Source organism: Nyctibius grandis, chromosome 28, assembly GCF_013368605.1.
Source record: "Nyctibius grandis isolate bNycGra1 chromosome 28, bNycGra1.pri, whole genome shotgun sequence".
In the NCBI taxonomy this organism is placed as follows: Eukaryota; Metazoa; Chordata; class Aves; order Nyctibiiformes; family Nyctibiidae; genus Nyctibius; species Nyctibius grandis.
Genome location: NC_090685.1, coordinates 5797649 through 5824918, shown reverse-complemented (window position 1 = coordinate 5824918; position 27270 = coordinate 5797649). Strand labels below are relative to the sequence as shown.

General features: G+C 47.5%; 2 protein-coding genes across 3 annotated transcripts; one reads left to right on the top strand and one right to left on the bottom strand.

Moving 5' to 3' along the window:
• Window positions 1-1789: 1789 nt before the first annotated feature.
• On the bottom strand, window positions 1790-22302 carry MANBAL (mannosidase beta like). Of its 2 annotated transcripts, none has more exons than XM_068419638.1 (4): window positions 22283-22302; window positions 8802-8850; window positions 6839-7033; window positions 1790-4295 (listed from the first exon to the last, which is right to left on the bottom strand). In XM_068419638.1, the coding sequence occupies exons 3-4, from the start codon at window positions 6986-6988 to the stop codon at window positions 4188-4190; spliced, it is 258 nt and encodes an 85-aa protein (XP_068275739.1). In that variant the 5' UTR covers window positions 6989-7033; window positions 8802-8850; window positions 22283-22302; the 3' UTR covers window positions 1790-4187. The 2 variants fall into 2 exon arrangements, with proteins under 2 accessions (XP_068275739.1, XP_068275738.1); XM_068419637.1 differs by lacking the exon at window positions 22283-22302 and adding an exon at window positions 10694-10733.
• Window positions 17908-24424, top strand: GHRH (growth hormone releasing hormone). The gene is made up of 6 exons (XM_068419639.1): window positions 17908-17965; window positions 21205-21304; window positions 22141-22269; window positions 23161-23265; window positions 23874-24011; window positions 24361-24424. The coding sequence occupies exons 2-6, from the start codon at window positions 21225-21227 to the stop codon at window positions 24422-24424; spliced, it is 516 nt and encodes a 171-aa protein (XP_068275740.1). The 5' UTR covers window positions 17908-17965; window positions 21205-21224.
• Window positions 24425-27270: the final 2846 nt, after the last annotated feature.

Sequence of the window (27270 nt, the reverse complement as noted above, 5' to 3'; positions counted from 1 at the left end):
GCAGTTTAAGAAGAAACGCAAACATTGATTACTGCCCATGTCTCTTGCCAGAGAGAAAGGGAATGCTCCCCAAGCAAGTCAACCCTTCTGGTTGGATGAAGAAGAGGAGGAGGGTCTGACCCCTTCCCAGTGCCAAAGCTGGCAATCAGGCATGCTCTGTATGCCAGCACTCTCCATTCACCATCCCATTTTCTCACTGCAGTCAGTCTCTGATGCCTCATGAGACTAATAAACAAACAACTAAATCAATGCAGTCATCTTGATCCCTGCAGGCCCCAGGCTGTGAACAACATAACCTCTGCCTGAAAGAAGTGCCAGTGTGTAAGAGAGGCTCCCAAGAGAGAACTCCAGCATCCCAGCTCTCAGCTGTCCAAGTTAACAGGCGCACACAGGGGAGCAGTTCAGCAGTGCCCTGGGAAATGGAGATACTGAGCAGGTCCTCCCCTCCGACAGCTTCCCTATGTTCTCCTCGAGCATCATCACATCCAGCCTCGACCCTCCCTGAAATCCAGGCACTGACGGAGTATTTTCACATTCTTCATGACAGGCTGGGAAAGAATCTTAGCTTACTGCCTCAACAAGGGGGCTGCTCTGCAAACATCAGACCTCTTCAGAGATGGCCTTGGGCTCTTCAGTTCCTGTGAGTAGGGAACCTCACCAGAATCTCTCTGAAGCAGAGAAAAGCGTGTATATGAGAATGAAAGTAAATTAGGTCTGAACAAGATTAACAGGGATTTAATTGAACTATGTGAACTGGAACTCCAGTCACGAGCTACTTATTAGCCTGTCTCAAGGGATTGTGCTGCTTGCACTGGAGGAGCACAAGGATGCCTTGTGAGCGTGGGACAGCTCAAGGGGCCGGCGATGGCCGCAGCTCTCGAGATGAGCGTGGCCAGAGAGGCAGAGCTGCCTGAACATGATCAAAAACGAAGCAAGGAATTCTCAACTCCCAGCCATGTTTCTTCAGAGCTGAGGCTTGGCCTGTGGAGGGAAAGGAACTCTGTAACATATACGAGCAGAGGAAACCCAGCTCTCAGCCCAGCTCCTTGGCTTTGGGTGGCAGAGCAAGGTGCTGTTCACTGGCTGGTATCTGGAGGCAGACGTTTGAAATCCTCCCCGTCAATAAAATTGACTTAATGAGGTCTTCAGCTCCCTTTGGGATGTTAATTACAAAACAGCCTGGAGAAAAGTGCTTGGGAATTAAAGGAGTCACCACACTAGTCCTTCTCTTGTTTTGGTTTTCTGGTGAGGGAACCAACAGATGCTTGCCAGAGCTTGGCTACCACACCGGTCTTACCGCAGCCAAGAGGAGCCACCAGGCAGCTCCACGCTCCAGCCACGTCAACCCGAGCTACAATCACACACCAAGGGGCTACTGAAAATCCCTATTATCAGTCTACTGAATCCTCATCTAATCCCCTGCTCGCATTATTAACAAATGATGCCTTTATTATTGCTACCTTCACGGGGGCTCTCAGAGCCAAAATCTCTCAGGAGAGGCAAATTAATTTAGTCACCACGCCATTTCCTCCTTCCTTACAGGAAGGTGAAGGAAGATAGTTCTGGGAGACAGTTTGCTACTTCCAAGTCACACACAGACACAGATACACACGCGCCCGATAGCATTAACTCACCAATTTCTCACAGATTAAAGGATCTGAAAGGCTTTCCCTTAATGGCTCATTTTTATGAATAGATTATTTATGTCCCTGTGTTCTATAGTCTGACGGTTCTGGCAGCTTTCACAATGAATGTATCGAAAGATGCAGTACAACTTTAAAAAGAGAGATTTCTTTTTAAACAAAGAGATTCTGATTGTATTTATTACACATTTCAAGAGAATCTAAAATACACAGGATATTGGTAATCTCTAAAAACATACTATAAGTTCAGCTAACGAGAGCATTCAAATAGGTACAAAGCTGTTAGGAACAGACTGGGAAATTTGTTTAAATTCCTCTTCCCCCCAACAAAAACAAACCCCAATATCCAGGATTTCTATTTAGCAATGAGTACGCCAGCCTGCAAATAGCTAGATGTAGATGTTGATGTAGTAGCCTGCTATTTCAGGGAACAACCACACAGTGCTCATTGCTAACTGGTTCTTTGCTGTAGAAGCACTTCTATATTTCGGGTGGTATGTGTGCTGCTCTTTCAATAGTTAAAGCATTAACCCCCCTGCTTTAGGTAACCTGCAGAAAGCCAGAGTTGTTGTTAGACAAAACAACCACCATCCTTATTTATTAAACTGGAAGAAGTGCTCTGCAGTACTTACCCAGGGCAGCATCAATGCTTTTCTTTCCCCTGCAGATCACAGAGAGGAACACAGGTTTGTAATGGAAACTCGTAGCACAATATTGTTCTTTGTTATTTGCGTGGGAAATTTTTGTGATGTTTCTTTGTACTGAGGACTCAAAGCAACTTTAGAGTGCTTGTGTCTCCCATGCTTTGTTCTGTTCTCCTCATATTGCCTTTATGTAGCTCACAAAAAAAGAAGAAAAAGAAAATGCTGAATTGAAAGCAGAACTCTAAGCTGGATTTTAAGCAGTGCAACTTGATGTCAGCATTCTGGTTAGAGAAGCAGAGAGCCTGGAGCAGGGAAGCAGTGAGAGGTTAAAATCAAACTGGTACTGGGATCCATCTGTCACCCACCAAAAGCAAGAGCGAGCAGAGAACGTGGCTGTTCTCAACACTGATGGTTCCTGTGAACGTGCTGTTCGACTCCTGTTAAAGAACATGCAGCACAACACTACTGCCATATCTGGGCTCACGAGGCATTTGTGAATTGAGGATGGGAGTCTATGTATGCAAAAAGGATCGCGGACTTGCAGCCCTGCCAGAGAACCCTTTCCTTCAAAGCCACTCTGAACCCTGGGTGCGCCTAAAAGAGCAGGTTCTCCTCCCATTGACTCATTCGTGATCAAACAAACCAAGATGTGAGCTGGCATCAGGAAGCTCGAGCTGCCCTCCAGAGACTCTGTGGCTACGTCACCACCTATCTCCTTCCAGCCCTGTCTCACCATATTTAAATGGAGTACAAGATTGTCCCTGGGCCTGGAGAGCCAGAGCCTGAAGGAACAGTGTGTGTATGTCTCTTGCCATATAGTCATGCTACACAGCCAGCTTGCCGCCCCTTGGATCTTAAAATACCACATGTCCTCAGGCTGAGATCGTATTTAACTCCAGGAAGGATTCAGCAGGAGGAGAAGCAGCAGACTACAGCAGTTACAGCTGGGAGGGAGTTTGCAAATGCAACAAACCCCAGCTGTGTTGAAACGGAGCACAAGGTTAGGACTTGGCCAGCTGACAGGAGGGTTTACCAACAGCACAGCAAGGCCCTGCTGTTTGATACATGACCAATGCAGCACTTCAAGACTCCCACCTCAGAGCAGCTTTTCTCCAACATGCAGTACCTGGTCTTCCCAAGTTTCCAAGAACATCTCATTAGCACAGGCATTAAATTCTGCACCTTCCAGAATCAAATTGTTCCCCAGTCCTTGTAGTCATTGCAGTCCCCACCACAGCCTCAACTCCCTGAAACGTACCTGCTTTCAAGGGTGGGAATAGAAAGGAAAAGTGCATGGGTGGAGAATAAGAAACAGGTAGCGACGCTGGGGAAATGAAAGCTTTCATCTACAGCAGTCTGGAATCTGATGAGTTATTACCTAAAGAATTAAAGAATATGACAAAGACATTATTATGAAGCCATAAAATGCAGCTATGTATTTCAGACTAGATGACAAGAGAGATGAATACAAAGCTGTGTAGTGTGGTATCCTTGATCCATTTGATCCCTCTGCCTTCAAAAAATACAACACAAACCGGTATCCAAAGTAGAAAACCCATGCTCCACCTTCCACGGGGACTTTACTACAAAACCTAGCCAGCATGGAGGAGCTAGAACAACAGCACTATCTACCCATCAGAAATGACAGAAGTCACTCTAATGGTGGCTGACACATCAATCATGTCAAATGAAGATATGTGAAGTCCTCTTTGCTTGTAAGAAATCTATGGCAGAACCCTGCCCCTTCCACTCTTATTAGTACCTTCTCCCTTGTCCCTGAAAGGTAAAGCATGGCAATGCCAGAAAACCATTTGATACAGTTAGTTGCCTTTGATGTCATCCCCGAGGAAGCATGATGATAGCTGATTCTTTTGTCGGTTGAGGCTCATTGGTCATGGCTTTATCGTTTCTTTTTGGTTTCCTTCTTGGGTTTCTTGCTTATCTGGGGAGCAGTTGCCTTTGGCTTCTTCACTGTCTCTGAATTCTTAGGCTCAAAACTGTCCGAGTCCTACAAGAAACAATTAAGAAACAGTCAGTAACTTTTTTTTACAATTTGCTGACAGCTCACTTTGGGAATGTGAGTATAAGCCAAAGGAAGCAAATGCTGGGTATCTCTGTTGGAACACATCTACACCAAACTGAGTCCCCATTTAATGACACTTGAGCAGCACCATCTCTGCTTCTTCTGCATGTGCTTTTTGATGAGTGTGAGTTTATGCACAGGAACAGCTTGTTATCAGAGAAGCCGTTAAAAGCTTAAATGTCTAAAACAGGCTTTGGAGAAGAAAAACAAAACCAACTTTAAAGGCAAGAAGAAAATCAACTCTAAATGAAAACTATTTAAATTAGAAGAAGCTACCATATAATCACCAGTGTGCATGGAAACATTCAGCAGGTACTTCTGCCAAATCTTAATCATTACCATGCGCAAGACCAAAAATATTCCCCAAAACAGCAGTAAGAATGTAAAGTTCAGAGCCTCTAAACCAAGCTCAAAATCCAGGGAGGGAATTGCAAGCAAAGCTTTCTTCACCTGGACTAACAAGGAACGCTTAGATACCCTGCTTGTCTCCCTCAGGGGAGATGACAGATAATATTTCAGCCATGCAAAATAAAGTCTAGTTATCTTGTAAAAACACAAGGGAACAGCGCCAGTCTCATCTGAGAAAGCACACACATGCAGATTGCCTCCTTTCATTAAATGCATTTGAGTATAAATATTGCTTTAGCATCTCGGTTTCTATCAGTCAGTGTGCCAACTGGAAAAGGACACGCAAAAAATGGCTGAGCAAGACGTGCTAGTTTCAAGCTTCCAAGACAGCGCTCCAGATAATGGAGGGGGAGGCGAGCATCTGACAGTATCCTTTTAATCAAGGAGCTTGGTTCAAACGTCTCTCAAGTTACTGGGCTATTAGAATTCACATCTGTGTAGCTTTCCAAGGAAGGAGACTTGGCTGGCTTTCCAAAGGCTGTAATGGGCGCATGGGGAGCTGGCAGGCTCTGGAGAAATGGAGCAACGTGCAGTTATTACTCAGGGATGCAGTGTGCTGCTGCTGTAAAATGAACACTGCTGCCTTCTAACGTTCAAACCAAGGTAGACTTCAAAGCCTGAAGCCTCCAAGACAGAGAAGCTCCTCAACATCCTACCCAGACTCAAGCATCATTCCCAAGATCCGGAGGGGTACCCTCTGGTGTTTACGGTCTTGTAAATTACTCATACGGACAGTAAATCAAGAGGACAGTATATATATGGAGAAAATAAAAAGCAGAGCATGCAAACATCAAAGCATGCTTGCAAACTTAAACAGTAACAGGTCCTTGAGCTTTATCGTTTTAACTGGGGGCCTGGTCTTCAGTTTCCCACTTCAAACTAAAGCTCTCACTCTTTCAGCTTTCAAGAATCAGGCTACTCTGTATTTCTCAAAAACTTATCAGGGGAAACCATGGACTCTGACAGATGGGTGCTGGTGGCTGCAGCTGCTGCATCGTGGCCAGCAGCCACCTGCTTCCTCTCCCCGCTGGGAGCTGCAGCTCCTGCGGCAGGACTAGCAGGAGGGAGCACACACACGTGCCGGGGCAGCGTCACTAATCCAGTACATCAGCGCAACTTCACACCACACCAGCAGTGAAAGGTGAAAGAGTTGGGTCATGAACTGTATCCTTCACACTGTACCTCACCCTTCCCCACATAGGCTGAAAATTTCCACGCTTCCTCTGCACAAGAGGGAGCAAATGTGGCAATAAAGATAGCCTGAAAACAAAACTTCCCATGCTGAGTTGTTACTGAAAATACACCATACACATTTAGACAAAATCTGTATCAAACCACCACACTTGCAGCCTGATCCCCAACACTGAATTATCTGTCCCCAGCACCACAGACGTTACCAAGCACATGTAGCTCTGTTATCAGAAAAGCCAGGTAAACGCAGGTCATCCCATGCAGTCTAGAGACATCAGAGTCCTGTAACTCACCTCAACCTTTTACTTTTACCTTCTCCGTACTAACTGCATCAAAGGACCCTCCACTTGCCAGCACAGGATTGTGTGTCAGTACTGAAAACTGCCTTCCTCATGTCAGAATATACTAGAAATTTCACCCGTATCTTGTTTCCAAATATCGGCACACAAACTAGAGCCCAAAGTCATTTCCTGAAAGGCAGGTCCTGCAAAGGGGATGCCCTGCCTGGTAATTAATAAAGCAAATCAGCAGCAGGATGTGACAATGCGGGGTTGGGGCTAAAGCCTTGTGTACAGTCAGGAACAGCATGTACATTTAGCACACTTTGCCAGTGCTTCAGGTCCCTTTTTTGACAGACATTCAGAGAGACCCTGGCTCAGGTATTTGTTCCTGACTTTCTAATCTGGGAGTAAATCACACGATAAAAGCTGGAGGTAGGAAAGCTAGAAGGAAGGAAAGAGGACGAACAATGAAACTGTCATCAGTCCCAGGGGCAGACCACTGTGTCTCCATTAGCTGCTTGAAGTTCCCCTCCATCCTGTTTTCTCTGACACTGCCCATCTGTATCAATATTAAAGAGCACTGCTTACCATCTTATGGGACTTTGACACTGGCAGGATTATGGCCAGCACACAGATAAGCTGGAAAATGGCTCCAAAGAAGAGTCCATAGCGTAGCACATTCTCCATGAATGTGGGCTCAGGGATTTCAGGTGGGGAGAAATCCAGCTCAGTAGCCATCGTGAGTGCACCCTTCTCCTCTAACGCTCTCAAGAAGACTGGTTACTACAAGGAGGGGAAAAAAGAGAAATTTTTGCATCATGCTTTCTGGTATTCACTTTCCATTATCAAAAAAGGATACCTCATGCAGGTTTTTTGAAGATACCTTTGATCTACAGAACCAATAACAAAGAGGGAAATCAAAGTTACATTTTATTTGGATGCTTGTCTTTTACCACTTGCCTAGAAAAATAGTCCTCAAATGCTCGTACTAGTCCACTTGCAGGCGAGGGGAAAACAAACAAAATATGAACAATATTCATGAAATAAGGGAAAAGCTTAATAAACAAGAATATACTTCCCCCTGAAGTCGACCATGCATGCAAGATGCTTGTTCCTCATTTTCACTTACACTGTATATGTGGTCACAGCCTTGTTGTTTAAATGGTGTACAAAACCAACTACTACTTAAATAAACCACACAGAAGGCAGATCTGTTGAAGACAGGGGAGTGAGTTACGTGTTTAAAGTTAAGCATGGCTTTAGTGGCTGGTTACACTAAGCCCCATATACCGTGCGACGGTCACACAGGTAGTTTGTGGCAGAGTTAAATATTGATCTCCTGGGTCCCAAGCCAGTTTCTCAGCCACGAGACTATCCTTTCTCCCTTCCTTTATCTTTTGCTAATGGAGTTGTCAATTCATTCTATGAATGACTAATGGTTTTCTACAATAACGGAGAACTCCCTGCCATAATTGCTGGAGCACACCACAGGAAGTCCCAAAAGGGAAATTCAATTAGTCTGAGATGCCATCAGAACTCAGCTGTGATTACCGTCTCACTCAGTTCTCCTGACCCGTATGATCCTGGTGTGTACTTATTGAATCAGCACTACGTACTGGTACTTGCAATTCCCTGTATTACTAAAGCTGGGATGTGGGATTGTGCTGCATGCACATTTCAGTTGAATCTGCCTCCTAGAAATTATCTCCAAAGCAGGCTCTGTATTTCTCAGGCTAGGAGGAGACTTCTACAATCTGCAGATGAGACCCAGTTCAGAAAGATGGTAAACTTAAGAGTATAATTTGAGTAAAGTTATAGTTGATAAATTTGAGAATGAATCAACAACTCAATGCTGTTCCACAAGAAGCAAATGTGATTTGGTGACATAATAAAAGGAGTGGTATACAAATTACAAGAAATAATTATTTTTGTTTAATTCAGCTGAAGTATGGGATCTTATTTTGAATTTTAAAGGACAGGAAAAAATTCCCAACTCCATGGCCTGCCAGCCACTGGAATACAGACTGTGGAATCCCTGTTACTGGTGATTCAGAAGAACAGATCAGATAAACATTTGCCTGGGATGGGGCGTGAGTATACATCAGCCTGCCTTTGAATCAGGCGATAAGATCAGGTGACCTCTCACGGTCCCTCCCAGGTCTGTACTTCAGTGAAGGAAAATTCTGCAAATTCTCATTAAAATTCCACGAGCAAGGGCTGCATGGGACCTGTCCATGAAGCCAGAATACACGCTGGGCCACTCAGGCTCAGCAAGTCCCAATGCAGACCCAAAGGCTACACTGGACATACAACAGTGTCAACAAAGCATGAATAAATGCGGCTCATCCCTAACTGCTTTTAACTTTTAAAATGTCCTCTCCCCCAATCCACTAAGGCAGCATTTCCTAAGCAAGAAACAGAATCATGGGAAACTTCACCCCCGAGCTGCATTTTATCTCGACTTTATTTATTGGGCTATCTTTCGCAAACGTTATTCTTGCCCACCCCCTTCCTCAATCAGAGCAGGAAGGGATGTTGCTTCATGCCTCACCTGGAGTTTTCTCAGGACAAACTCCTACTGATAATCCTGATTCATACACCTGAAACAAAACACACAACAATAAATCAGAACAGGGAACCGATACAATGAAAACAAGAAATCCCTGTCCTCAGCATCCGCAAGTCTCCTCTCCTTTCCCCTTTTCCATTTCACCTCCCTTGGGGGTATTAGTAATTTTCTAACAAATCCCAGGTGACGTGACCAGTATCAAGAGCTTTCACGCAGGCTGGTAGCAGCTGCCACTACCATTTTAAGCACTACCCCATGAAATACACCCAGAGAAGACCTGACATCATCCTCCAACTAGTCATAGTAGAGCATCGTTGCATGCACAGAAGCCACAGCAGGCAACCCACATTCGGACCATGAGTCTTTCTGCTACCAGTGGAGCTGAACTAATATTAGCAAAAAATTCTTCCCTGTTTTAAAAAACTTCTGTGATGAACAAAAGGCTGAAACCTGCACATGTGAGGAGGCTAAACCTTAGGCAAACGAGCAGGCCAAAGCTGAACAGCAGGGAACCTGGGCCCAGCGTCAGGCACTTCACTTTCGGGACTGGAGGCAGAACTTGCCAAGTGAGCTTTCTCACCGACAGCACCACCTCCTTACACTTTGCCTTGCAGCTAATCCAGCAGGTCCCTGGATGATAATGGAGCCTTCCTCCCCCTTCGGAGAAGCTAACAGTTTCACCACCTCTTCCTTGGCTAACATCTCTTCTCCACAGGTATTAACCCCCTTTTTCCTCAGACCTCCTCACCTATTAACATGGCTATGCTCTTGTTCTTAAATTGCATTTAAAGATCAGTACTCCTATTTCAGACCCTGAGAGGAAGCTTCCCCCCCCCCACCCTCAAGCTTACTCATTTGGTCTAACAGCAGCTACCACCGCTCCCCACAGGCCTGGCCATCTCACTGGAATGTAACACCAGAAACAGGTCACAGTTGCACTGCACTACAGGAATTGATTTGGACTATCTGTTTAAAAATAGTCAGTCTTGCCTCTATTAGTCATCCCCACACAAAAGGACTTGGTCCTGTAGCAAAGCCAGAGCTGGACCACAGAACCAGTGAGGGGCTACTCAGGGCTCCAGGCTCCTGCTTTTGCTCAGTGACACCCCTGGAAGATGATGCGGCTGTCCCTCCGGGAGCAGGATCAGGCCTGATGATCAACAACCACGTGTTCTCAGGATCAGGGCCATAAACCAGCAATCTCAATAGAGCCAGGACAGACTCAAACCTTTCTTTTTGTTGTCCTGTGTTCCTCAGCTGGCATTTTCAAGGCCTAGCACTATATAAATAACTAGCATAGGACAAGCCACAGAGGCACTTCAAGTAATATATATTAGCTTCTTCTTGGGGTGGAAATAAATAGCAATAGTATTGGTGCAGAGCATGAAAGCTTCTGCCAAAGGATGAGGCAAAAAAAGCTCACGCTGGATTTCTGAAATGACCGAGTAGGTGTTGGGAGGGAGACCGGCCAACCCACACGGGCTGCAGGGGGATCTGCGTGCGCTCAGCACCGCTGAACACAAGGCCATTAGCGCCGCCGAGGAGCCCGTCTGTGGGCTCACGGGCCCGACGCCGGGCAGCCGCGTTTGCCAGCCGTGCCCGGGGGCGGTAAGGAGAGGCTGGGCAGCCTCAGAGCAGGGCGCTCCCGGAGTTCCTCCGCCCTTCCCGAGCCAACAGCTCCGTGCTGCTCCCTCCCGCAGGCCGCGGCGGCCAGCCCCGGGGGCAGGAGGAGGAGCGGGCCGGCGTGGAGCCACCGCGGCTCCCCCCACGCTTCCCGGGGGCCGGGGCGACGCTGAAGCCACCGCTCCACCCCTCCCAACGGGGACACCTCCCAGCAGACCCCCGCGCCGCTGCCGCTCCCCTGCCCCGCTCACCGCCCCTCTCGCCCAGGCCTCGCCGCCCCGGCAGTGATTCCCGCCCGGCAGGAAGCGCGCCCTGCCCCGCCCCTCGCAACCGCCCGGCGCGCCGCGTTGCTAAGGGCGGCCTGCGGGCGGCTCGGGGCCTGGGGGGGCCGGAAGGCTCCGCCGCCGGGTTCCTCCCGAAAGGCCCCTGAGGCCGCTCAGCTTCACGCTGCTGCGGGCCCCGCCCCGGCTGCGGGTGCCGACCGCCGGTGGGTCCCCACGGCCAGGCCCGTGTCGGCCCCTCTGGCAGCGAACTGCCCCGGGCCTTTACGCCTCAGAGTTAACAGACCCCCTAAATCAGTGCGAGCATTTTAGTCCCCGCCATCAGCAGCATGTCCTTTCAGTCCTGGCCGGTTTCTCTTTATCCACGAGGTTTTCATCTGCTCCCTTGAAGTGCTCTGGCAGCAACAATTAAGACACGCGCTTCTGGCTTTGCTCTTGCCAGGGCTGTTTTGTTTTTATTTTTAATGTCCTGATTCAGTATCCAGCTCTGAAATGGAGATGTCTCGATAGGATGGCCTACACAGGGAAAAAATGGCTTGTGCTCTGTTTTGTTCCTTTGTGGTATTTAAAGAATCTGATTTGTTTTGCCCTTTTCCTAACCCTAAAGTATCAGTAGTGCCAGGTTAGTTTTGCTGCAGAGATCTATTATCGGAGAGCCTAAATACTTTGGGGAAAACCTAATCGGTTACTTATCTACTGAGGGAGTAAGGTATGGCATTTGTAATAAAAGGATTTTCTAGGCTGTTACCAAGCATTTGAATTAAATGGGTATTAATGAAAACAATTTCAAAGGTTTTGAGCAACCGGATTAAAAAACCTTTCATCTTTTTTAGTGCAGAAGACTTTACAGACAACTGGAGAATGCGCACAGCTGTGAGTTGCAGAGGCCTGAGACACTTGTACAAAGAAATTCTTCTAGCATAAAAATCCTAAGAAAAAAATGACTCTTAAATAATTACCAGAGCTTTCACTGCCCCTGGTGAGTGACTGTACTGGCTCAGGGATAAACCCAGAGCTCAGGAAAGGCAGTAAATTCTGCCCTTTCAGCTCCCAAACACTGACTATTTAGGGCACAAAAACACTGAGGAGGGAGAAATAATTCTTGTGAATGTCAGGAGAGATCCTATCAGTATGGATTAAACGGCCAGATTAAATTCTTCCCAGTACTACCAGGACACTGAATTTGGTGGTGCTGCTGTCCATGCACGCCTTCCCATGGGCTCTGATCCTCCCGATTTGAAGTTTGCAGGCGAAGGGGAAAAGACATGCTTAGATTGCAAACAGTACTGTATGTTTCCTTCCTTTCTCCTCCTCTCCCCCAACAGAAAGGGCACTACTTATTCTAAGTAGAAATAGGGAGGTGAAATGTGCAGCTTTTATACAGCTCCTAACCCATTCCCTCCACTGCCATCCCGCCCCCCGAGGTCATCACACTCTTTCACAGCAAGGCCAGGCTCTGCACAGGGACACTCAGCCTTTGAACCGCAAGCAGGTGGTGCCATTGGCCCGCTCGGGCTGTGTTTGCCTTTCACCAGCACCACCCTGACCCACGCGGTTCAGCTGATTGTGAAATGATAAAAAAGGAAGCTATTTCTGAAAAAAAAAAGGATTTTTCCAAAGCTTACAAGACATGAGTGCGTTTCAAAGCTAACATTGATTCAGCAAGCGGAAATGGCAAATTTGTCAGCACCCAATTCCAAGAAGAGGCAGAGCTCAGGCATGAAGTCTTTCTCCAAATCCAAATCCTCCTTAGCTTTTCTAGTTCCTTCTACATTTCTCCTTTGGTTTGCATTGCAGTATTTCCTACACCTCTTTGCAGTGAGACCTATTTATTACCATTCAGTGTACATGTACCATATCCTTGTGCACCGAGGTCTTCTCATCCTCAGGTTGCATATTACTATTCAGCCAGGAAAAAAATCAGTAAGAACTGCTTTCATTCTCCAGCTCTTACTGGAAACATGGCCTTCCTCACTCCCTCTCCACATGTGGTAACACATCTCACTCAAATTCTGTTTTTTATTAGAAGCTTTCAAAGCACTTGGCTCAAGGGGAGCAGTAATAGCAGCGTTTGGATTCTGATGGGGAACCGAGTCATGGAAAATCTGTAGACCAACACCCAGCCTGCTCTGATGGGAAGGGACGTCATCGGGGTAGTCACTAGAGCCCCCTGAGCAGAGGGTGGGCATTCGCAGACCCTTTCCTATGCTGCCCCTCCATCCCAGAGTATGAAGGCCTCAGTGCTTCCAAGTCAGGAGTAGGGTCCTCAAGTGGGGCACCAACACACAAGAATCAGCAGCCGAAGGACCCTTGTGAGCCTGGTCACCGCAAGTCAGTGGCAGGGTTAGGACTGAAGCCAGCTCTCCCTGTTCATCAATTCCGGCTGTAACGTGCTGTGTAACCTTCTAGCCAAGGCTCCTTTCCAAACTGAAACGAGAGTGGTAAGACCAAAGATGAACTCCTTAATTACTGAGATTCACTGCTGGCATCCGAGCTCTGTCTGCCGGGGTTGGAAGAGGAAGGAGATGGTATTTAGAGAGCCAGAAATTCAGGAACCAGTAACTCTCAAGCCTACAGCCAAGCGTAACATGCTGACATCTGGCTGAAACTCTCGGCAGTTCACTTGGGTGATACTGAAACGCTTCAGCAGCTCTGCTAGACCACAGAGCCAGACAGGTACAGGCTCTGTAAGTGGATCTCACCCGCAGAGCTCATCAGGCCTCCTGACAGATACACATCTCGCAGGCTGGTGCCATTTGTTCTGTTGTAGTCTCAGTGATATGTTCATGTTTGAAGATTAAGTAGGCTTTTCAAGCAGGCTTTTAACTCCCCGAGACAGTCCTTGCTGATAGCACTTCCTTGCACATTTTGAATTACTGATTTATTTTGTCTATTTTTAATCTGATCTCTTGCTTCAGACTCATTCTCATAGTGCAAACTGTGCTTTCATCCACAGTGACTCCTTCCTTGAGGTTATTTTGATAAATGTTTGTATTCAGCTTCCTACCAATCCGAATTCCTCAAGGGAAAATTCTCCCTGGGAACTCTATTGATGTTCAAAGGATTGAGTCTGGAGGATCTGAAGATCCAAATCCCAGCACTTTATCCTTCCAAGGTGGAGAAACCAAATCTCGTATAATTTTCTAATGGCAAGTCTCACCACACCCGCTGGGTTTAAGTTTTGGGTCCTCTTGTTTCTTCCTTAGAAGGAACTGGCAACACGGGCCTAATCTTGTCTTTCTCATCTCATTTTTCTTTGCTTGCCTCCCACAGAAATGACTGCATTTTTGCAAAGAACTTAGGAATGAAAGTTACTGTGTACACAGCAGTAATGGACAATGTAATTGAATGACTGATGATCAACTTATTTATAATGTGCCTTAGTTCCGCCACTTGGGATAAGACATTTGAACCAAAGTATGTCTCATCCTACCTCTAAGATGGCAAACCTAGGAACAAAATATAACTTCTAATCTTAGGCAGTTCTGGTTAATTTACCATTAGGGGATTTGCGATACGTTAAGTCACTACCACATCTCTCAAGTAAAAGCAAACCAGAGAGCACAGTTGTGTGAGGCTCTCTCAGGGGTGGTGAGGATTGGAGAAGCTGGGGACCAACAGCCATCTTCTGTGCCATTTTGGAGAAGTGCAGCAAAGCTTTTGATGGCTGACAATACAGGATGGGTTTTTTTGCCATTTGATGAGTTACTTCTTACTGTCATTATTTTCAACCTCACAAGGTGAGCAGGACCATTTCACATGCTGCTCAGCTTATCTGAAGCTCTATGTCGTGCAGCTGGAACAGACAGGGGCAATTTTTTAAAGCATGGAATGGAGACCAGAGGAGGTAAAGCTAAGAAGAAATCAATATCTGGGAAATCGCTGCAGGATCCTAACGCTGTGTCCTTTGTCAGTGAAAGATTGGCACTGAAATAAAACTGGCTGGCACGTGCTTCACCCAAGGACCCTAGGGAGGTTAGGTCTGCATGGGTGTGCCTCCAAAAGCCAGCAGTTCCAGCTGCAGAAGGTACCTGCAGCAGCTTGTACCCGGTCGTAGGCTCCCTTGGGCTTGCACGGCTTATCGACAGTTCCCCACCGTGCACTGCTAACGTGAAGCGATGATCTGTGGGATGTAATTTGAGTGTTCATACCTGGTTTGGGAGCCAGTGGATGCTCACAACACTAGCTGCGGTAGGGAGGAGAGGTGGGGAGAAACCGGGAAGGCTCTAGGGACAAATCAAGAGATATTTTAAAGAGAAAAAGCTGTTCCTTTTGCAAAACAAGTTTGTCATCTGTTGTGCCAAATTATTATTGGTACTACCCCTACAACGAAGTTCCCATGAGGAATGCTGTCACACAACTCGTACGTTTAGACTTCGAACGCCTCTGATAGGCGCAGAGCAGCTCTCACGCTGTGAGGAGCGCAGCCCTGCAGCCACAGCCACCCTCCTGCGTGAGCCAGGGTACCAGCCCTACCTGCCTGGCTACCCTATGGGAAAAAATGACCCTGAGAACAAAGACCATAGTTGCCAGCTTAAATATACACTGCAACGTGGACGGATGCAAAACGGGCTCCAAACAACACTGGATCCTATCACAGTCTGTAGCTTCTTCATCTAGAGATGCCAGCAACCAGAGCACCCATCATGGGACTCAAGTTGAGGCTGAATTGCTGGCAGCAGTGGGGATCAAAGCCACTTCGGCTGCAGGGGAAGTAGCCTCGCTAGCCAGAGGAAGAGCTCAAGGAGTCTGGTGGAAGAGCTCCACAAGTGACCCTTCTGGGTCCTGGGAAGATACAAAGGTTTTGACTAAAGCTGGGACAGGAAATCCCGCGGACAGAAAAGCTGCTCTGTTTATGCTATTTCAGAACTCCTGAGCTGTATACACCCGACAGAGCCTGGAGGGTTTTTAGAAATTTCTGCTGCGTCCCGCAATGAATCTGAAGTCACAAAGAGAGCTGCTTGTTGTGGGAGCCTTCCTGGGTCCAGCTGTGCATGACAAGAACCCAACCCAGGCAGAGCAGGGAAACCCCTCGGACGATGGAGCTTTATATAGCCTTCTTTGAAAGCAGCTCACTTGAGATACAAGTGGATCACAGCCCTCCTAATCCAAGCTGGGCAGCAGGCAGCTATAAACAAGTCAATTATAGACCAATTCCCCGTGATCTGAGAGATACTGTCTGGTATCTTACAGCAGCTCTGTGTAAGGCAATGAGCCAGGTGGATAGAGAATTAGCTCAAAACCACGCTATAGGATAATACCTTGAAATAGCATCAGCTCTCGACTGGTTTAACAACATGGTCTGATTCATCTGTTCAGCCACTGTAACACCAAGATAGTGGAAGAAAAATAAGTCATGCTGAAAAATTGGTGCAACTGGCCGCACACATGAGAGAACACAAACAGATTGTTTCGAAAAAAGCAAACAAAAATCCCTTTCTGGTTTGCAGAGACGGTGTGTGGCTGTGTGCACCAGCACAGGGATTTTGGAAAACCTGCTCTGCACTACCCAGAAGTCCCCTTCTCTGGAGTTCATGAGTAGATGACACATCATATACCTGCCCGATTTGCACAGCAGCTCCTCTCCCCCACAAACAGGCTGGAGCCATTTCTTTTTACAGCTGGAGGAAGGCAGTAGTTCTTGCTTCTCTTCATGTTGTTGTTCTGTTTCTGAATTACACTAGGAGGGCTCCGGTCAGCTGCTCAGTTCAGGGTCAGCTCGAGCCCCTGCTTTGGTCCATTCAATCCTTTTTCATGATTTCTCTGTGAAGTGTCCTGGTCCTGATTTGATACCAAAATGAATGTGAGCCCTTGGAGCACTCAAAGCAGAGAGAGCCCAAAGGCACCAGCGCACATCTGTCTAGGTATAGAGCGACTGTTATTTAACTCCACGGAATCATTTGGTGTGCTGAGCTCACTCAAGCTTTTCCAACTGTTGGGTTACTGCTTACTGAGAACCCACAGTTTGGAAGGAGGATATTGCTTCACTACGAAGGGAGCCGTAATCACCGTGCTGATTTCTCACCTTGGCAAGAAGCAAAGGGGCAACAGCAGTTAGATGACCGCTGAATGCTTTCGACCCCCTGCACACTCAGGCACCCACATGCACACCAGATGCACTCTCCTTCCCTGCAATCCATTTCTGCCACCGATAGCTGCGACGAGTGCTCTGCTCCAAGGTGAAGATATTCTGCAGTGGGCAGATATGAGTCATCTCACCTGCTGAAACTTCTTTCCAGCATCGAGTCACGCAACCCCCGAAACAGGAAGGTCTCGGTCCCCATCAATTCTGGGCATTATAAAGTCAATACTAAAAATCTGGCAGGTGGAACCCATGCTGACACCTCATTTTTAACTCCTCTAAACTGTCCTGGTCTTCTGGGCACCAAGGCTATGTGTTCTTTTTAATGGGGCTTTCATAAACCTTGTTCCAGTAATGAAACCAGCTGCCAGCGCATGCAGCACCCCAGGGAAGACCCTTGCCTTTGTCCAGAGCACAGGAACAGAGCAGGGCTCTCCAGCTGCTTTGTGTGCTTGATGTGAAGCTGTGATGTTTGCAAGGGACTGAAGCATGAACTGCCCCGCTAATGCTAGCAGGTGTGAGTAACAAAGGAGAAGGAGGAAAAGGCTGATAATCAAAGAAAAAGAAAACAGCAAAAAGATAAACCTTCCTGAGCAGGCAGTGTGAGAAAATATTAATGGTTAACTCTCTCCCATTGTGGAGTAGGAGAAAAAAAATGCAACTGCAAAGGGAAAGAGAAGTTTACCTTGCAGAGCAAATTTGTCATTCACTCTGCCAGATTATCGTTGTTATTATTTGCTCTTCACTCTTTGAATGATAAAGCATGCAAATGACCCTTGACTACAGGCATAACCCTCTCGCTGCAACCTCCCTGCCTGTGTCCTTGCACACACAAAAAAGAGGATGCTAAACACAGCCTTTGAAATTCAGGAGGATAATTGATTCTCTGACGTGCAGAAGCCCACAGGAGTCCTGAGGGAGCACAGGTATAAAAGAGGAGATGCACCTCCCTGGCGATCAGAGGACAGCTGGGGGGAGATCCGAGAGCGTCCTCCCTGCTCAGCACACGCCCTGGGTCCTGCCCAGGCACCGCACAACAGAGACAGACCCGGCAGGGCTCACAGAAGCAGCTCTGGAGACGAAGAAGTTGTGTTTGCAACAGGGGAAGGAAACACCTGAGCAGGAGCCAATCTAGGAAGAGCTTGTTTTCCAAGGGAACGGTAAGTGGGAGTCTCTATACGTGCATTTAACCAGATAATGTCTATTTGGAAATTGGAGACAACTGAAGTACACTGAAGTGCAATCAAAGCTGGCATCAGTAATTAGCTTTGCCAGGTACAATATGCTTTGTACCATACCAGATTGTTTGTACCAAGTTATAGAATGAAACAATAATTGAACTATAGGATAAGTGCAAATCAATAGAATAATACTACAGAGGAGCCTTGTACAAACATGTTAGACATTTACAAGCTGTAGCAGTTTTCCTCGTTTGCTATACTGATGCGAGTTCCTTTCACCCTGGAAAATGAACGCTGTTTTACTCACCCATCAATAAAACTGCGTTTGAGCCAAACTGAAGTGCGAGGAGAAACGCAACGGTGTGTTACGGATAACGCGAAGCCAGCTCCAGCGAGGCAGAGTAAGGCACTTAAAAGGATTTCTGCTTTTGTAATGTAGTATTTCACAGTATAAAAATCTGAACTTTACAAAACCGCAGGCACAGCAAAAGCATTGTTTCATCTACATAGGGGTATTTTTACAACTGATCAGGTTAAGGTTTCAGAACCAGCAAGGGATAGTTATCCCATCTCTCCAACATCGCTGTCACAATGCTGCTGTTAGCGTTGCGCAGGATGGAGTGAAGCTATTACGCTTTATCTGCTGGAATGGCACTAAAAGCTCTTCATCTTAAGCAGAATTTATTAATCATTTTTTCACATGCTGACAGAATGGAAAGTAAAATGTCCCTCACCTCAGGAGAATTTCGAAGGTGACAAGGTTTTGCAGAGCTGTCAAGCTGCCTGTGTGCAGGGTGACACTTCAATTCCCCGGCTTCTCTGCTGAAATAGCAGACACTTTGGGGAAGGGGTGTAGGACTTTCATTTCAGGCTCCTTCCCGAGGGAAAAAGGGAGACAGAAATAACCAGGAAGCAGACTGTAGTGAAGAGAGAGAAGACAAAGAAAGAGGAAGAAAGGCAAAACCAGAAACAAACAAAAAAAATATCTCAAAAATGGCAGTTAAAAAAAAAAATCTGAGAGGGACAAAAAGTGATTCTGGAGGAAAGCCCAGCATTCAAAGAAGAGACACCAGATACAGAAGGAAAGTGGTAATCAGGGCTGTATCCTAGGAAGAAAAAAGGGAAGCAGACAACATTGGACTAGGTTTTCTTTTAATTTACATTGATATTTCACTTCTCAGCTCACGTAAGAGCTTTCCTGGGACTGATTACATCTCCCAGTTGGCACTTTCTACAGATGCTGGTGCCACAGTCTCCTGGTACCCCCGGCAGATGCTTTAGATCACTTCTATCTAGAAAGAGATCTGATTTGGGATTTGTCTTGGAGATATTTAAGGGAGAGAGGTGCGAAAGAGATATACTTTCTCAAGTTCAAATGAAAAAGAAGGGAAAAAAAAAAAAAAAAGAGCAGGAAATACACCCTACAAGCAGGAGCCCTGCAAGTCTCTCTCAACGTCACTGTTTTAAGTCACTGTTTTGCTGCTTCTGAGCTCTCTGCGGGGACAGAGTGGTGCCATAAGAAACCCAGGTACTGGCGGTAGGGGATGCCACCCACCTGTTCACAAGAAGCCTTGCTGGAGCCAAGAGCAACAGGGGAAGAGATGGGGGAGCTGCAGGTCCCCTGGCCCATGGGCAGGGAGCACGAGCAGCTGGAAACAGGGACCGGGCTGAGAATGAGTTTGTGATAAGAAACCCCGCTTCTTAGTGCCCCACCTTGCCCCCGTCTGTCCACGCACTTCTGACACTGCCGCTGAGTCTGTTACTCACTTCCATGGTATCAGGACTGGACCCATTTGCATGAGCATCAGTCCTTAATTAGCCTTTCCCCTTTCAGGAGAGTGGGCAGCTATGTCCGAGCAGTAGAACAGAGCTCCCTGCTGATGTTTTCCATCAGAACGGGCCCCCTCCTGCCACCACCGTCAGTAAAACCCACTGCTTAGAAAGTTCACTTGGGAAATTAGAAGCCCAACCAAACCCTTTCCATTTGGAAACTGCTCTTTCTGCAACAAAGTATTGTTACACATTTGAAAGATTTTAAAAAAAAGAAGTCTATTGTAAAGTTTTTTTTCCTCTTACGGCGATCAAATATCTTTCTGCTCTTTTCTTGTGTAAAATAAGACAGGGAACAGGGAAACTTGATATTTTGAAGACTTCTATCCACATTCTTAAAGACTCTTTTTTCAGCAAAAGATCAATCGCTTTCAATGAAAACTCAGGAACAGCATTCACTGAAATACCTTCCTACTGTCCCTCGCTTCCAATGACAAAAGCATCGAATCCAGCTCCCGAGGGTGCGTGACCTCAGGCGACTCTGTCCTGAGTCACTCACAGCCCTTCAGCCAGCCCCAGGACCGAAGGCAGCTGTCTGTCGGCGGGCAGACACCCACGGCTCAAGCCCAGCTCACCTTCCACCCAAGCTGGTGCTCAGAGCTGCGCAGGCACCTTGCTGAGCGGCCAGGGGGGCTCCTCTAGACACAGCAGCAGTTCAGCTCTCCCAAAGGGACGTATTTCGGTGCAGCCCCCCCTCTCCCCAAGCACAAGGACTGCAGGAACAGTCTGCGTTTTGTTTGGCCAACCAAGCTCAGCACTGTTGCCTCCAAACAACAGGTTTGCCAAGGTTACCTCTGGGCCAGTATTACCCACCTGGGTGCTGGAGGGCAGCAGTTAGCAGGGGCTGCCAAAAGCAACCTCACTGCCTGCACAGGACCATCTGCAACCAGCCCCTGGGACCTCTCCTGGGGATGTGTGTCTGCTCACATGGCTGTACGGCACAGGCTGTCCAGAGATAGGGGAGAAACGGGGAAACCCAAATAAAATTCCTGGGCAGGTGCTCTTACACAGGTATTTACAGCCCATGCACTGGTCACCGGGGCTTGTCCCAGCTTTCCTTTAACCACAGTGGGGGGACAGACCAATAAGGGGGTCCCACAGCGTGAAACCCTGCTGATCAGCCCTGCCTCCCAACCCAAGGGAGGCACCAGCTCCCTGAGGGGTCACACACAGCCACTGCCTCCAGGAACTGCCCGCCCTAGCGAAGACTTTGCCAGGTCAAGACATGTCTGTGTTGGGAAGCACCATAACCTCAAACAGAAGCACGCTTCCAGTCCTCTTGTGCCAATAAGCAAGCGGGGGGACTGAGAACATGAAGGTGGCACTTGGCCTCCCCTCCTGGCCCTGAGCATCTCACTGCCGCTGACTCAGACTGCTCTGCGTTTCAGGTGACCCCAAAGGGTGGAAGATGCTGGATAAAGCCACCCCGCTCCTGTTCCTGCACTTAGTCGCATGCTCCATCTCCTCCCCTCTCTACCCAGCTCTCAGGTAAGCTGCTGAGTGTTTTATCCATGCTGTTGCTTCCTGCCTCATCTCTGACCTTGTGCAAAATAAGCACATGCCAAATTAAGGTTGCCAGCACTTTTGAAAGCCAGATGAACTCTTGTGTGTGTTGGTAAGCCTATTTCTTTGCCCTAGTTTAATTTTTCGGGTACACTGCTAGCCTAGGGGCGGTTTCCAGAGAAGGCAGGCACCTGATGGAGTATTTCAGCCCAAACAGTTGGTTTTAGAATTGAATGCTGGGTCCTATAAAGAGAAATCTGGCAACCTCCAGAGCAGCCAGCACCACCGGCTCCATCCCTGATTAAAATTTGTGCCTGCAGGCCACCTGCAATGAAATCAGAACTGCAGATATTCTAGTACATGAACTCAACAGCTGCCTATTAATATTTCAAGTATTTCCTTGCCGACTGTTAGAAGTTGTAGCATTACTTCTTACTGCTACAAATCGATGGCAGCACAAAACTGAGCATTGGGTTCTATAATGTGGATTTGCAATGTCCCATAGAAAATGCTTTAGCCTTGTGCCAAAGCCATGGCATAATGATACCAGAACTGCTGGAGTTTTGCTCGAGGATGCTGGGAGCTCAGCGAGGAGGGGAGTGTGTTTGGGGCAGCTCTAGCAACCGTCTTTTCACTGCTGAAATAGCTTCAGGGCAGTTTCTAGCTGGGGAGAGGGACAGACAACACTTGTGTTATTGATGAGATGGGGATGGCAAAAAGGAGAAAGAAAAAGCGGGAGGACAGGGAGTAGTGGTCAAGAAGGCTGATCCCCGACTGGCAACTGAGCATGCCTCGCAGCATGCCTCGGGTTTGTCTTGCAGGTACAGTCCGGGGCTGGTTGCTGGCAAGGCCGTGACCTTCCAGCTACAGCAGAGCAGCCCACTGCAGAGCCATAACTCCTTGGCAGAGGAACAGGAGGAGGATTTGTTAACAGACCCCACTGAGAAAAGGTTTGTACCTCACCTCTCAGCCCCGTGGCAGCAGGAGTATGCTGGTTACCATCTACCACCAGCCCGGGAGCAAACCAGCAGGTCACTTAGTCCCACCAGCACCACAAAGTCCAGGCTCCAGGGGGAGAACCCAGCTGAGCCCTGCAACCAGAGCAGAAGGTTGGGACTGTGCTAGCTCTCACCATCACCCGTGTCCAGAGCCATGTCCTGCTGTCCCCCAGCAGCACGGTCACAGACCCAGCACTCCTGCAGGGAACATAATTTTCCAGTGATCTCTGGGAATCCATCTGTACACGTGTTAGAGCCACTCCTTTCCACCACTGCCAGGAGATGGAGGATGGTTATTTCTGTCTGAAGCAGATAGGACTCATCCTTACAACAGTGCGACCAGCCAAGCGGCTTGTGCTTCCCTTACCTGTGGATTTTTGGGAGCCTGGGTCTAACCACAGGCTAGAGACCTGTTGGAGGCTCCTGTCACCCTGCTCCAGATACAGGCCTCCCAGGAGGTGACGGTGCAGCTGCAGAGCACAGGAATGTCCCAGCCCCAGCTCTGCCCTCTCCCAGCCTGTGGTTCTCCTCCTCCTTTCCACTCGTTCTCTGCCCTCTCCTTTGGTTTGCAGGCACTTCTCCTTACTTGTTCTACTGCGGATACTGATTAAGAGACGTTTTATTTTGCCTGCTGCCTCCCTGTCAGGACTGAGCTCCCTCAAATCCTTTTACCCTCCAACACTAACACAGTTCAATACCAAAAGGCATTTGCTGTGGTGACCTGCCCCCCGATCTCAGCAGTGTTACGTCTGGGGTATTTTGTCACCTGAAACACCCATTCCTCCCCTAGAAGGTTCATGGCTAGCTCAGAGCGCACACCTTGTGCTTGTCTCTCACCCCCAGGATGCAGCGCCACGCCGATGCCATATTCACCGACAACTACCGGAAATTCCTGGGGCAGATTTCCGCCCGCAAATTCCTACAGACCATCATTGGCAAGCGGCTTGGGTAAGCCACAGCCCTTTGCTCTCCTAGGGCTAATGTTTTGCTTATTACACTGGGCAGTTTCTTTCATGCATGTAGCAGAAGTAGCTGCCTCCCACTGCAACAGAAGCAATCTCTCCTGCTGTTCCACACCCCAAAGGGCACCCTGCATCCCTGTGTCTCGGATCCCCCTAATCACAACTATCATTACGTAGCCTAATTAATCCTTTCCTCCGAGGCTATCAGTGTCAGATCAGCTGAGAGCTCTACCATAATATCAACAAGCAATAACATTTGCAAATAATAGTTGCAATGATCATTCACTGGTAGGAAACAGTTATCCCTGGCCTGGTTTGAACACAGAAAACAGCCTCTCCACTATCACTTGGGTAGCTTTGGCTAGATAGGTCACTGACTGCCAGTAAGACAGACCAACTAGTCAGCTCCAGTCCCTCTCCTAACACAGGAGCAAATACAGCTGACCAATTTCTTACTGAAATTAAGCAGAATGGCCCCAGGCTCTGACCCAGCAGGTTCCCTTGCTGTGCTGCTCAGCCTGAGCCAAACTTTGAGCAAGGGACTAAAAAGCATCTCTGAAACAAAGATTCAGAGATCTCATCTTTGCATAACAGAAGCAGCGAGAGCAGCCCAGGAGGAGGGGTTCACGAATTTCTGACAAGGCGCCAGTCTGACAGCATCCTGATGGACAGCCGCTACCACCAACAGATGGTACTGAGGGACTTCCTGGGAGCCATGCTGCAGAATCAGAGGTAGGTGGGAATCAGTTCATTATCATCTGCTCACCGCAGGAATAAGACAAGGTCCTTATTGCTCTCTGGCTTCCAGATGCAAAGCTACTGGATTAAGTATCACCTTTCAGATACACTCAGAGAAAAAAATAAAGCTCTACCTCACCCCATAACCCAGCCCCCCTTCCCTTACGTGGGCAAGTAGGGTGCAGATAAGGAACGGCCTGTCCTGAGCCAACCCGCACCACACACACTAGCACATCACTGTGCTGTCTTCTCACCATCATAATTCAGTAAAATAGGACTGGAAAAAATAATTTCTCTCTCAATCCCAATTATGCCATCACTGCCCTGTTCTCTTCTTTCACAGGCCTCAGGACATCAACGGCAGCCGGTTAGAAGGCTTTCCCAGCACCCTGGCTAAGCTCATGTAAATATTTCTCCCTTTTTCATCTCCCCATGCTCTGGTGAGTACCATTCCCTGCTCAATTCTGTACATAACACACTGCTGCTGCACTGCTCAAGCAGGCTGAAGGCTCTCCTTCAGCAAAATCAGCTCCCACTGCTGTCCATGAAAAAGGGTGCTTGCTGCAATTTAAGGTGAAAAAACTCCCAATCAATTTTGTCAAGTACCTAAAGTCCTGTTAGTCTGAACAGAGAGACCAGGAGTGTTGTGAAGCCGCATGTGGATGTCTGGGAAACGGCTTGCAGCAACCAAAAGCAGCCTTGTAAAACTGTCTGACACTGTGTGCCCAAGCACCTAAGCTAGGCTAAAGGCAGACAAAAGTCTTCCCCCAGGAGCAGAACCTGCCTCTAGGACATTTCAGGTTTTCCCTGCACTGAATAGGAGAGAAAGTCCTGGAACTCCTGTCACCTGGAACTTGAATTACGCTCTAAATCTTGCCAGCCCTGGGGAACCGAGAGCCAGCAGACAGTCCATCCTTGGGAATACCTTCACTCATACAAATGTCAGTTGTCCTGTTTGAAGCAACCTCATCTTACTCCTCTGTCCCACAGAAATTAAGCCTGTCCAACCCTAGCCAGCACAATATAAAGGGGTGCAGAGAGACCCATGTGCATAGTGAACAAAAAGGGGGCTGGGGAAGGGGGGATGATCAGAACTTCCCATAAATCGTTCCTATGGATTCAGCGGGGAGAGCAGGGCATTTCAGCAGCTCTCTTGCCAGGCCTGACTTGGTGGTTACCTTTCTACAAGTCAGGTCAGCCAGGGAAAGCCTCCAAAGAATGAAGAAAACTTCCGTGTGTGCTCGCAAAGTTTTCTCAGAATTCTCTTTTCCACCTGCTTCTGTCTAGAACAATTCAGAGCTCACGGATCTAAGTGTACAGTAAGACCTTCACAGCAATGAAGACATTCCTGGATGTGACCAGCTGGAAACCGAGACATACACTCCTCAGATCTGTTTAAGGGAAGGCAGTTCTGATGCGCTGCTTAATTTACTGCAGTCTTCACAATTTAACTGCCCTCTCTAAATACTGGTCTGTGTACTGAATCAGAACAAAAACAGCTCAGTGGCTTAACCTCAGGCTGCTTTACATATAAAGACTAAAACAACCAGTACACTTGTAATCCTGGGGACATATTGTCTACTAATTAAGGCTTTCAAATCACAAAGCACAGCAAAATTTCTGCCAAGTCATCATTCTGTTTGAGGGTCTGATTAATAAACATGAGGCCACCAAAAGGCACCTTCAGGCAACTTAGTAAATTGATTACAGCCTCCTCTAAGTAGACACTGATGGCACAACCACACACACAGCTCAGATCAGGGTGAGGCAAGACATGAATCCACACGTCTACCACCCACCGCTGTGGGCTGCTGCTGTCTAGCTCCTTGATACAGAGCCCTGGCAGCAACACTGAACTCCAACAAGCTCAGCTACGGTTACTGCTCAGCCTTGAGGGGTTCAAACTGAAGGTACAGCTCTGCTCGAGTCACAGGAGATCCCTGCATCAGATTGGGCTGTCACTGTGTTTTAATTGAACGTGCCATCCAGTGGCTCTGCCCTCCACTGTGGCTAGGGTTACAACTGTACATGTTTTCAAGGAAGTTATTAACCCAGTGATCCCACACAGCTGCTTCCTTCCCTGTCACCCCAATTCTCCTATTGTTTGTGTAATAATCATGTCTTCAGAAATGTAAATAACGTCAGGATGGGGTCTGCTTTCCCATCATCAGTGGGAAATAAAAGTTGCTCTAAATAAACCTGTCTAACAGCAGGTCAAGATGGCTCTTTGTCTCTTGAGATGTTAGTTTCTTGATTCTGGACCCAGAATGGAAGATACCGCTCAAAGGCAGTGGCCAAGTGCACCGAGGACGACTCAGAGCTGTGCTAACAAAGGCACCAGGTCCAGCACCAAGACCAGGCTGGAAATACAGTGGCATCAAACATATATTCATGCCTCAGAAATCATCCCTCCTTGCACCCGAACAATTCCTTGATAGTCTGCAATAGATACCACCCCATTTTTCCACAGGTGACCATGTTCTAGGACAGCAGGCCCCAGCATGCATGGAAATGAGTTCATCCTTGCACCAAATCCCTATAGATTACGTTCGCCCTGTTCGGGTTTTACAGTTCCAGCACTATGACTATTACAAACTGCCCAGCAGGATGGGAAGCAACAAGGGGATGTTGAGGGAGATCAGTGAAGCTGTGACAGCAGCAAGTGCACTAATGGGTAATCTGTTACCCTTCTGCAGGCAGGGAGCTGGCCCAGTCAGACATAAGCCATCCCTCTGCTTCCCAGTACAGCTGGACAAAACCCAACCTGAGTAGGCCTGGTTCAAAATGTATTTGTAACCTGTTCTGTAACAACTAACACACTCTAAGCCATTAGGTCTTACTTGCTCCAAGGAAAGGAATTATAAAAAAGCAGCAGCTTCCTAAAGGAGTAAGTAAATATGGTTGCAAAAATTTTAGAATTCTGTTAAGTGGCATAAAAACTATATGTGAACACCAGATTGGATACTCCAGATAAAATCAAAACATCTATCAAGAACACTTTGGAAAGACCCAAGTCTGTACAGTTAAACAGATGGGCGAGTACAGCTATTTGGAAGAAGAGGGACTCCTTTTAAAGCTCAGTTTGCATCAAATTAAGGAAACAAATGCTCAGACTCTGGGAGATTAAATATAATATAAAAACAAATAAAGCAAACCAGAAAATGTCTGAGGAATAAAAGGCCGGAAGAATAAAAAACACCTTTCCTAATGCATAGCCAAGGAGATAGAAAATCAATAGCAACACGCACAGCTT